Source organism: Morus notabilis, unplaced genomic scaffold, assembly GCF_000414095.1.
Source record: "Morus notabilis unplaced genomic scaffold, ASM41409v2 Scaffold1296, whole genome shotgun sequence".
Taxonomy (NCBI): Eukaryota; Viridiplantae; Streptophyta; class Magnoliopsida; order Rosales; family Moraceae; genus Morus; species Morus notabilis.
This window is the reverse complement of record NW_010367016.1, coordinates 214,145-226,560: the sequence shown is the minus strand read 5'-3', so window position 1 is coordinate 226,560 and position 12,416 is coordinate 214,145. Positions and strand designations below refer to the sequence as shown.

The 12,416-nt window shown below is 34.2% G+C and overlaps 1 protein-coding gene across 1 annotated transcript; it reads right to left on the bottom strand.

Moving 5' to 3' along the window:
* Positions 1-1,279: 1,279 nt before the first annotated feature.
* LOC21392603 (disease resistance-like protein DSC1) lies at positions 1,280-10,219 on the bottom strand. The gene is made up of 4 exons (XM_024174469.1): positions 9,735-10,219; positions 2,656-3,742; positions 2,260-2,556; positions 1,280-2,176 (listed from the first exon to the last, which is right to left on the bottom strand). The coding sequence occupies exons 1-4, from the start codon at positions 10,217-10,219 to the stop codon at positions 1,280-1,282; spliced, it is 2,766 nt and encodes a 921-aa protein (XP_024030237.1).
* Between the last annotated feature and the right edge of the window lie 2,197 nt (positions 10,220-12,416).

Genomic DNA, 12,416 nt, shown 5'->3' with positions numbered 1-12,416 from the left:
AAGCATAATGTAAGAATTCCCTGTCAAATTGGTGTGTGTCTGAGTTTGGATCACCAAATAACACCAAATGCAGAAAAGACGCCACGGAATCACAAAGGAGGAAATCTGTTCGGAGGCCCCACCGCGACATGAACCAAAGAGGCCGAACACTCGTACAGTACAAAAACAGATGGGTGGCACTTTCCAAAACCATGCCACAGAGCGGGCAAGTAGTGTCTGCCACATCCATTTGGCGACTAACGACTTCTCGTACTGGAAAACAATCCCAAACAAGCAGCAACCATAATTCCTTGTGCCTCTGTTGCATCTTGGAGCTCAACACCTTCTCACAAAGCTCTTGCCTGGATGGGAAAACCTGAAAGCCAAGCAAAGGGTACAACACATGCTTCCAAAATCCACTTGGTTGCAGCTTGTTGGTGACAACATTTGATTCCCCAAGTTCATATTGACCACCGATGATAGCAAATTCAATTGCGTCTTGGAGAGAAAGCATGCGGATTCCACACCTTTTTATTTCGCGTTTTAGCGGATCATCGAAACTAAAGTGAAATGACATCTCTATCACTGAATCAAAGTCAATTGCACCAATATCCAGATAGGTGGCCATGAACACCTGGTCCGAGATGTGATGGCTTTCCAACCATCGAGATGCCGTGACAAATTTGAGGTGCCTTACACGATTATAGTTGGTTTTGAGATATATTTCCCAATTTAAATTTACCAGCCCTGCAATATCTTCATCATAGGAATTGTTGACAACACAGCAAAAGGCAAAACCCATGAAGTTGTTGGGACTATACCAGAGTGGCGAAAGATTAACATTTATGGAACATCCCACGTTTTCATAACTAAACCACCCTGGAATTTCATCTCCTGTACGACAGACGGTAACTTCAAAAAAAGCCAGATCCTGTCATAAACAGATCATGATTGTTTCAAATGTGAAAAATAATTCATTCATCTTAAAAAGACGAGGCAGAGATGTACCCTTTCGGGTCTGTGTACTTCTTGTTGTAGAATTGAAGCACGTAAACGGGCAACATGAAGTTCAGTCACGATTCCCTCGTTAGCCAACTTTAACCAACCCTGAAATATCAAATGTTAAAAGATGAAAATATTATATTTTAACAAGAGGAAGAAAAGATACTTAGTTGAAAATTTCCCTAGCAAGAGATGTTCTTGTGATCTAACTTTAAAGCAACGGTGAAATATCAAATATGCAACTTAGTATATTTATTTAAAAAAAAAAAAAAGAAAGAACAGAGACGTACCTTAACCTTCAATAGAAAAATACAGATGCAACGTACAAAGCTCTAATTTGAAATTCGATTAGGATCTTCTTGTGATCCAACTTTAAGCAACCTTCAAATGAAAACCGCTCCAAAATGGAAGGAACCCCTTTAGGCCCTTGTGCGAGTAGACTCCACGAATTTGATATCGTCTCCAATGATGTGCATCCCCCTGCATCAACTTTCCTCATGGATAACGGAAGCTCCGGTAGAGATTGAAGCAACTTGCAATCTCTTACGTATAAACATCGCAACTTAGAAAGTTTGATGCCTTCAGGTATTCTACTAATTTTTGTTTTACAGAGATTTAGTGATTCTAATGCAGGTAAAGAGAAGAGCCAATCAGAAATTTCAGATACACCGGTGTATTGCATTTCTAAATCTTTAATCCTAACTAGCTTCTCAATTGACGAGGGCAACCGTGTAATCCCTGTTTCTTGGGTTTGAAGCACAATTAGACTTTCCATGGGCTCTAAGACTTCTGGCAAATACTTCAATCCTAAGCAACCCTTGATATAAAGCTCTCGGAGAGATTTTAACTTGAAGAAGTTGCTTGGAAGACTCTTAAGCCTTTTGCAGTATCCTAAATTAAATACCCGGAGATGAGAGAGGTGCTCAATTGATGGGGGCACATTTTCTATTGCTGTCTCAGCCATACCCAGATATGTTATATTCCCTGGAAGTTCTGGAAACTCATCAAAGTTTGAGCAACCAAATAAATTAAGAAACTGCAATGACTCCAACTTGCCAGTGCTGCTTGGAAGATGCTTAAGACGTGTACAGCCGCTCAGTTCTATCTCTTCTAAATTTAGGGCCCAAGAAAGGTCTGGAATTTCAGAAAGGTTCTCAGATTCTTTGAGATTTAGAAGTTTCAAGCTCTCAATATGCTGTCATAAAAAAAGGAATATAAAAAGAGAATTATATTATGCCTTATACATAAGATATCAATACCAGTGCAACTAAATTATACCTGAACGCCATCCCAGAGTTGATTGAGCTTATTGTTATTCAAGTGCAACTCAACAAGATTTTGAGGGCAAAATTTTCGAGGCAGAGTCTTTAGAGAACAATTTTCCCAATGAAGATATCTCAGCTCATCGGGAAGATATTTTAGGCCTTTTCGGAAGTGTAGTTTGCTTTCGCCACAATGATCTTGAAGCTTGAGAAGTTTTAGATTATACATAGTCTTGAAAACTTCAGATCTCAAGCATATGACATCACTAGCTTTAGACAAGTCCAAGAATATTCCATGAATTCCTGGGGTCCCCTGCAATTGAAATATAGAAAATATAAGCATGCAACGCAGAGGAAAGCAGACACAACACCAACAGTTTGGAAACTTCATCGTACGTCGCGTCGCACTTACTGCATTAGTTTTCAAGACATTACAAACATCTTCAGTGGACCTTAACCTACTGCGCTTTCCAGGCTCATCAGGAGATTGCTGTCGAACAATTTCTATACCCATATCTTGTACCAAATCATGCATTGATAGCCGGTTGGAATGGTCAGCAGTTACTAGACACTTGTCAATGAGAACTCTAATTCCCATAGCCACACCCAAGCAATAACTATCGAGTATTCTTTTCGCAGCATCCTGTTCCGTGCCAACAAAGAAGAATGCGATATCGAGAAAAATATTTTTCTCTTCATAACTTAGGCCATCATAACTTAATTTCAAGACATTCTGAACTTTGTCATAGGGAATATTTTCCAACCTTTTCAGTTCACTCTCCCATTCTTCAATGCTCTTGCAATAAAGGTGGCAACCCAAAACTTTAAGGGCTAAAGGAACACCTTTAGCATATTTGGCGACCACATTTTTTGACATTTGTACATAAACTGGTGTGGGAGAGTTTCCCTTGAATGCTGATGTATAAAATAGTTGAAGAGCATCATGAGAATTTAATTCATCAACCTCATATATTCTATCAGCTTGAATATTATTCAGCACTTGCTTATCTCTAGATGTTATGATGATTCTACTCCCACAACCATAACAACTACGATCTCTCACCAAATATTCTAGTTGTTCGAAATCGTCTACATCATCAAGAACGACAAGCACCTTCGTGCGCTGGAGCCTGTTCATTACAAATTGATTGACATTTTCTATTTTCTCCTTCAATAATTTAGAGAAAAGTTTCTTTTGTAACTTGTGAAGTTTATGTCGCTTTGTGTCCTTAATGTTTCTAAGAAAGCAACAACTTTCAAATTGAGGATCAGCAAAGCGACTGAATATGACTTCAGCGAGTGTGGTTTTTCCAATACCGCCCATGCCCCAAATGCCTACAATACGAACATCTAATAAGCTGAAATGTAGCAATCGTTCAATGTTTTGAACTTGTTTATCAATTCCAACCAGATCTTTGAAATCGGCTTTAGATGACATGTCATCCAACCTTTTCAGAATGTCTTTGACAATTTCTTCAACTACTTCAGACTCGGTATAGCTTACATAACAAAAAAAACAAAAAAAAAAACAAAAATCAGTTAATTAGTAAGAACTAATTATAAAGCATGCATATGATCAAACTATGGAAGAACATAAAATTATGAAGTTTTAGCTCTTGTGTTGTAAAGTTGGTTGGCATTTAGATTGAAGTCAAGGTGGTGATGTGGCAATACAAGAACGGTGGTGTACAGGACTTATAAAGCGCAGCAGTGTAGAACATCAAGAAGACATATTGCGGTTAGAAATTAGCCGTTAGATATTAGCCAATCAGAATAGAGTTTGTTTTAATATATTATAAGAAACCCTTAGTCCTAATTGATCTGTGTAATTGTACTGAAAGTTCTAAGAAAATCTAGAGAGAGAGAGAAAGCCATTATAAAAGGGCTTCTTGAGTGAGAAAACTTGTAAGAGAAACTGTGAGAGATTGCTAATAAAATTTCCATTCTTGAGGTTTTTCCAGATTTGATTCGTGTATTCATCTTCTTCTTCTTAGGTCAATTTCTGGTTCTGATGTTAATTGTTCTGTTTGTTAGGAATAGTGTTCTTAAAGCATGAGATTTAATAAGGATATTTATTATTTAATTAATAAAATAGTTATTCATTATTTATGTGCATGTATTATTCATTACTTAATGAATATCATTGAAAATTATGCGATTATTTATGTGACCTTAAATATTGTATATAAGTGTTATATACGAGAGAATAATATTTAAGGATAATAATCAAAAGAATATTCGTGATGAATTTAATTAAAATTACGAAATCTTTAATTAAAACATTACTAATACACGTCATTCTCATTAAGAATGAAATGGAGTTATCCACATAATTAATATAGAGACATATTGAATAAATGTATTGTACATAATAAGATTATTAAGAACTGGGATACAGACACAATTTAATTTTATGATAATTTTCATTAACTATAGAAAATCGAATTTGAGTTTACTGATGGTCATATATGAAATGATCTTAATCTCAAGTTATTAGTAGACTCCTGTTTATAGATTCGTGTTTTTTTATTTACTCAGTACGGATTTTGAGATTTTAAATCCTATTCCGTGTGTCTTATAAACATGATCAAATGAATAGTCAGGAATGCTAATATATGAGATGGAATCCATTCCTTCTTCTTTGAAGATGTAGATAAATAATTCTCTTGAAGGTTGATTTGGTACTTGAATAAGGTACGAGCTCGTATTAATGAATGCGTTTTATGAATATACTATTCATTAGAGAATCATTAGTACTCAAGGATCAAGATGTAATTAGAGAGGTTAACGGATTTTACCTACGTCTAATTATGAATTATTTATGGAGGATTGATCTATATGTAATGACTATATTGAGTGGACACTTCAAGTTCTTAGAAGTAACTTATGTTTATAATTTCGAGAGTGCAATTCTAAGTTTTTAGTGGAGTAACTTTTAGAATTAATAAAATTAATTAACTAATTAAAGAGTTTAATTAATTAATAATTTTATCAGAGATCGGAATTATAGGTCCATGAGTCCCCGTGTCATCCTTATAATATTTTCAAGACAAGATGAATTATCGGGATTTAATATCACTCGAAATAAATAATGTGATTATTTAATTAAATTCATTTGGAATACGTTGTGGTGGGACCACATGAGGTTACACGCATAGGCATAGGGAGGTGCATGGGGCGTGTGACACAGGTAGAATCCTATAGGGATTCAGTTGCTTGCTTTCCAAGATATCCGGTTTACTTGTTTGACAAGTTTTCCATCAAAAGGAAAGTGAAGCATGACTTTATTTAGATTTAAATTTGAGCTAAAATTAGAAACTAGATAAATGAGGAGTTTTATCTCTTTCTCGTGCTGCAAATTTGCTCCAACCACAGGGAGGTCTCCCTGTGGTGTGGCCGGCCATATAGTAGAGGGAAGGGAGAGAATTTTGTTTCCAAAATTAAATGGAAAACTGTATATTAATGAGATTAAAATATAGTAGTAACCGGTTTTTTTATTGCTTTGTTTTCAAGTTAAAGTAAAGGGTTCTCCTAGTATTCTTTAAATAGGAGACAATAGAAATTAGAGAAGAGTATTTTTCCTCTAAAAATTTATAGGTGGCCGAACTTTAAGAGAGAAGAAAAGTTATTCAAAATTTCAGTTTCTTCACATACATGTGTTGATAGTGAAAGAATACAAATTAGGGAGTGATCAAATCCGATTTTTTTTTATTAGAGCCCACACTCTAGGTCTTGCAGATTTTAAGGACTAGACGAGAAAGATTCAGATTTTTTGAGAAAATTTAGAGCTTGGACTGTTCGTAGTCAAAGACCTCAAGTTATCTGCCTAATCTTTCACTCTTTATAAATTAATATGATTAATTTATTATTGCATAAATTAATATGATCTATATAGTATTCAAAAGTTTTATGAAAATTTTTGTTATTCACGATCCACACCATCACGCTTCTGCACACGAAAATGTTTCAAAAACCAACATTATTGATCTTGAAGAGGAAAATTTCCAACATCTTGTATTAAGCAAAGGCTAACAACTAAGGATTAAATAAACCATTTTGCACATGTGGGCTCTTTAACAGGAAAATGGGGGAAGTTTTGTAGAACCATTGCTCTGTTTGGTTTGTAGGTTGGAATTTATGCTATTAAAACTTTTTTGTTTAAGCTTAAAACTCTGAAATTTTTATTGTAGTAGAAAAGTTCAAATTTACCATATTGAAGGACGGCCGGAAAAATACCAAAATTGTGGCAGTACAAATTTTTTGTTCCAAACGCATGTAGGTAAGTGCCTCAAATTGATTTTTAGAAAAGTTACTATTTTGTGTTTTTTTTGTGTAAGTTATTGTTTTATGTTTTTGGGCAGGGGTTACTTTTGACTCATTAGGAGTCTATAAATAAGTGCTTTGTGTAATGCTTTATGCGTGCTCAGAGAAAAGTTCTGAGAAAGAGTGCCTACTTTTGAGAGAGAGAAAAAATTGAGCAGAGGGATAGGCAAAGGGTGTAAAGAGTTTTGGGTAGAGAGATAAAGAGATAAAGTTTATTGAGTATGTAATTCTGAAACTATTAGTGAATTTTTTTCCTCTTCCGTAGACGTATGAATTTTTTTCGAACCACTTATAAATCCTTTTATTCTCTATATTTTTTTGTTATTTTGTTTCAGTTTATTTTTCTGCTGCGTGGGTGTAGGGGTGTGTTTTTCATAACAATAGGTAACTTAGCTGTGGTGAAGATTAAAAAAAAAGTCAAGATGATGTTCGGGATAAAGTTTCAGCAGATTAAGTGTTTTGATGGGAAAAGTAATTTTAGCATCTGACAGAGTACAATGAAGGATGTGTCCGATTCAGTAGGGATTACTGAAAGCGCTACAAGGAAAGAAGCCTGAAAAGATGAAAGATGAAGATTGTGAAGAAGTGGAAGCGAGAGTGGTAGCAGTACTATTCGTTTAAGTTTGGCTCTTGAATTGAAATATAGTGTTATGAATAAAACATCTCCTTCTCAATTATGAAAAAATTTTTAAAAAAGTTTATATGTCAAAATCCCCAACAAACAGGCTATATTTGAAAAAGCAATTGTATGAGTTGAAGATGGATGAGGAAACTGATGTTAGGGATCATATAAATAATTTTAATAAGTGCATAACTAAATTATTAATTTTAGAGGTTAAAATTGATGAGGAAGATAAAGCAGTAATTTTGTTGGCCTCTCTAACCAAATCATAAGAGACTTTAGTGACTACACTTTTAGTTGAAAAAATGACGTTGACTATGGATGAGGTGTCGACTACTCTATTAGAAACTTTAAATATTAAAAAACTAGTGTGACGCCTCATACTAAACAAGTTTTAGTGGCACAGTCAAATTTAAATAGGTGTAAGAGCAAGTCACGAGGGAGATATTATGATGAGAAAGATGATCGTTCCCAATCTCATCTAAGGAAAGATATTGAGTGCTACTATTGTCATAAGAAGGGGCTTGATGGAGTACCTTGAAGAAAAGAGAAAGCAAGAAACCCTAGAGAATTCAAATTCTGCAAATGTTGTTGGCGACAAGTTTGACAGTAAAGATGATGTTTATTCTATTATTACTGCTGAAAATATTTCTTACTCTTAGATTTTAGATTCTGGATGTCCGTTTCATATGTGCCCACATAAAAAGTGGTTTGATTCCTATAAGCTTTGTGATGTTGGTACTTTGTTGATGGCTAATGATTCTAGTGCTAAAACTGTTGGAATAAGTAGTGTGAAGGTGAAGATTTTTGATGGAGTTGTGAGGAAATTGTCAAATGTTGGACATGTTCCCCAACTAAGGAGAAGTTTGATTTCTTTGGAAGCTTTAGGCTCTTTGAGTTGTGAGCACTATGCGAAGGGTGATTTTATGCAAGTCAAGAGAGGTAATTGGGTGAAAAAGTGAAAACTTGTATAAGTTGAAGGTGGAGCCAAGCCACGAAGAGTCTTCTTCTGTTATGAAAAAAGTTGCAGGAATAAAAGAGTGCAACAAGATGTTGATGACAATTGATGACAATTGAAGACAATAAAGGCAAGATGGTGAAGACTTATGGTAGTGAAGATGCTTTGAAGAAGAAGAGGACAATTTCTCGTATCAAGTTTGATGAGAGTTTAAACTTGATACATGTTTATTCTTATTGATATATATTTGCATTATTGTCCCCCATCCATAAAGGGTGCGATAACGGGTGTCGAGATTGGATACCAAAATGTGTGAGTTGAGAGAATTTGAGTTAAGATGGAGATTGTTAAGTAAATGCCTCAAATTGAATTTTAGGAAAGTTATTATTTTGTGGTTTTTTGTATAAGTTACTATTTTCTCTTTTTAGGCAAGGGTTATTTTATGGCTCATTAGGAGTCTATAAATAAGTGTTTTGTGTAAGGCTTATGTGTGTTCAGAGAAAAGTGCAGAGAAAGAGTGCCTACTTTTGAGAGAGAGAGAAAAGTGAGGAGAGAGATAAACAAAGGGTATAAAGGGTTTTGGGTAGAGAGAGAAAGATATAAAGTTTGTTGAATGTGCATTTCTGAAACTGTTAGTAAATTTTTCTTCCTTTTCTGTAGATGTAGGAAATTTTTTCGAACCACATATAAATTTTTGTTTTTTCTATTTTTCTATTATTTTGTTTCAGTTTATTTTTCTGCATGTATTTTTCCTAACATGTTTAAATGGTGAATTTGATTCAAATTGGACTACATGGGCCGAACGGACAAACCAAACATGGTATATTTCACAAGAATTTGTTTTATATGGTACCAAAAGGCTTCATGTTTCCAACAAGCCGGTGTCAAAATATTGCATTTTAAATGGAACTGACCGAGCCTTAAGGTGGCAAATTCAAAAGAACAAAAACGACAGGGCAAGTGTAACAACATAATGGATAATATAAAACAATCAATTCACCTAATGTTTTTCTCCAACAGACGGAAAAAAAAAATCACGAATTACAGAATCAAGCAAACAAAAAGCTTCAAGCTAGTGGCTGTTCTTTCTTGCATGGCTCTGTGATGTGTGACAAAAAATGAAGAGAATTTTATTATTATTATTATTATAATTATTATTATTTTTACTGAGAAGTAAAACTACTAGAGATTAGAGAGAACAAAGGAGTGAAATGAGAGACTTGCAGAGGGTTCTAGAACTCTAGAGCAGGAATTCTGAAATCTCAATACTTTTCCATAAATCGAATTATGGAATTGAGTTGCAAAGTATCCAAGAGATAGTAAGGAATAGCTACTAACTTAAGAACCTGTTCAAGAAAAGTAAAGACAAGTATTAGGGATGATAATACAACATTTGATTGTAGTATTCAATCTTCATTTATAATATGCAAACATGTCTTAAACTAATAAAACTAACCTTAATATCCCAAAATAACATAAATCCGTCAGTAGACCAAAACTAAGACATTAAAGATAAGTTGTATCTGAAACTCCATCTGTTTGAATTGGTAAATCAATGCAGAGGAGGGTAAAAAAGAGAGTAAAATACCTAGTGACAGATATATTCCAGCCACACATATTGCCTGCTTCTTTTAAAGCATTTCTCCATTGTTGCACCTTTTCATCCTTGAAGCGTTTTTCATGTTTAGCAAATGCAACCGCATAGCTGTTTTGCTGTTGGTGTATATCTGCTTGATCTACATGGTAAAAAATTGGAACAACGAGCTGCTTCTTTACCTCTTTGCATCGGACGATATGAGCGAGTTCCGTTAAGCACCACGAGGAAGAAGCATAATTCTCCGAGAAAATGACTACAGAAATCTTTGACTCCTCTATTGCTCTCAAAAGTGCTGATGAAATTTCCTCTCCTTTCTCTAGCCGATCATCATCTATGTAGGTTTTGACTTTTTTCCGGCACAAAGCAGCATAAAAATGGCTAGTGAAGTTCTTGCGAGTATCCTCCCCTCTGAAACTTATGAAAACATCATATATTTTTTTCATTGGAGAGGTAGAAGGACAAGAAGGGGAAGCCATAACTAACGCAAACGAGGACTTTTGAAGACTAACACTACAATAAATAGGAGATTAGACGACGCCTATTTAATGTTTTATAGGAAGCAGCCGTCTAATGAACTAAAAAAATGCGGTATGAAGACGAAAAATCTGTACGCGTACATTAGACAACGTTTTTTAAAAAATCGTCGTCTAATGTCAAAAATTCTTTTAAAAAAAGGCGCACTTTTTTCTACTCATTTTTTTCAGAAAATTTTTAATGGTTTGATATCTCATCTATAACTTCGAGCATTCTCTTACATACTCTAACTTTGTTATCTCATATCTCTCCAAAGCTCTCTCTCTTCCTCACAACCTAACTCTCTCTCTAACTCTCCTCTAAAGACTTCAATTTTTTTATCTCATCTCTTCTACACCGCACTCCCATAACTAACGTACTTCTCACACCCAACTTGGCCGCCGCTGCCTCCGAGAGCCTCACAATTATGCTCATACGCCGCCGGCCGTTGTGACCTCGCCTCCATATCCACCACTGCACCATGACCATCGAAATAGGTATTTTTGTTGTTAGATTTCGTAGAGACTTTTGGTTTTAAAATATTTGTGTTTCATATATATTAATTATGTATGAGAAGGTGAATTTGAATTTTTTCATGTGTGTTGTTCAATGACTTATGATAACATTCGAAGAAATAATTTTTTTTTTAGCAAAGCATTAGTTTTCGGCAAAAATATATATTTTTTAATTTTTTAATACTTTTAACGACAGTTTTTTTGAAAACCATCGTTAAACGTTACACATTAGACATTAGTGTTTCAAAAATACCGTCGTTTAATGTGCATTTTTAAACTCTTGTGGTGTCTCACGCGCGTATTAGATGACGGTTAAAAACCATCATCATATATCTTTGACATTTAATGACCCTGGATATAACAACGGTTTTTAAACCGTAATTGTATCTTTTGACGACGGTTAGAAACCTTTGTCTTATCTCCTATTTGTTCATAGTACAAGCTCTCTGCAAACAGAAGATTGTACGTCTATAGTACTTTTTAACAATAGACTGACTAAAATTTCATTTATTTCAAGGACTCCAGTATGTTTATTTACAATAGAAAACGTAGTCTCTTCAAAGAAAGGTAGAGAGCGACATGTTAATTAAGTTACTACTAGTTTAGTTAGGCCATGCTGAAGATCACATTGCTAGAAATTGTGTAAGGAAGTTTCTTTAATTTGCGCAACATTCGAGATGAAACATGCATGAATAAAGACTCAAAAGACTCATAAGAGGACAATAAGTTAATATGCCAAAAAAAAAAAAAAAAAAAAGAACTTGCTTCCACCTAATCAAACGCACTCGTAACTTTTACGTTGAATTAAAGAAACTGACAAAGCTAGGAGAAGCTATACTACATGACAAAGCTAGGAGAAAGGTGGAAGAGGAAAGATCCAAAAAAAAAAAGTAAGAAAATGGACAGAAGCAAAGAGGGAGATTGGTAGAATCCAGAGAGTGGAAAAAAGAGACCAGTTGTCTTAATAAATACACACCAAATTGATAAGATTCACTTTCACACCATTAAGTTACCAATTAACATTTCATAATTGTTTGACCATTTGCTTTTTATATGGGATAGGTTGCGTGTAGAAAAGGGTATCTAGGGATAGATTTTCATTTTTCAATGGCAATGGATTACTACGAAATAATATTTTAAATAGAGCACTTCATCACCTGTATATTTTACTTCCTCTCAACAAATGTTCACTTTGACAACCACATTTTATAACAGTGGACACCACTCTTATTTTATAGTCACATATCTCGAATGGAGTTTTACATCTTACACACGTTCTACTACCTACTAGAATTACACAAATTATTATTACTGTATTAGGCCGTGCCTTTTCCAACAATATGTGTACTTTCGAAAGGCATCTGTGCAAAAAAGATGAATCAGTCTAAAGAATAGCAGAATGAACTTAGGGTGCGTTTAGTTGCAGTGGATAAATTATAATAGTAATGAGAATGATAATGATAATTGTAATGAAATAAAAAATAAAATTAATTCATCTGTTTGGTTATAATTTTAGAAATACTATGGAATGGAACATGAATATTTAATATTGACAAAATTACCATTATATTATATATAACATTAATATTTTATATATCAATATAATTAATATAATATAATATAATGTATTATTATATAATACATT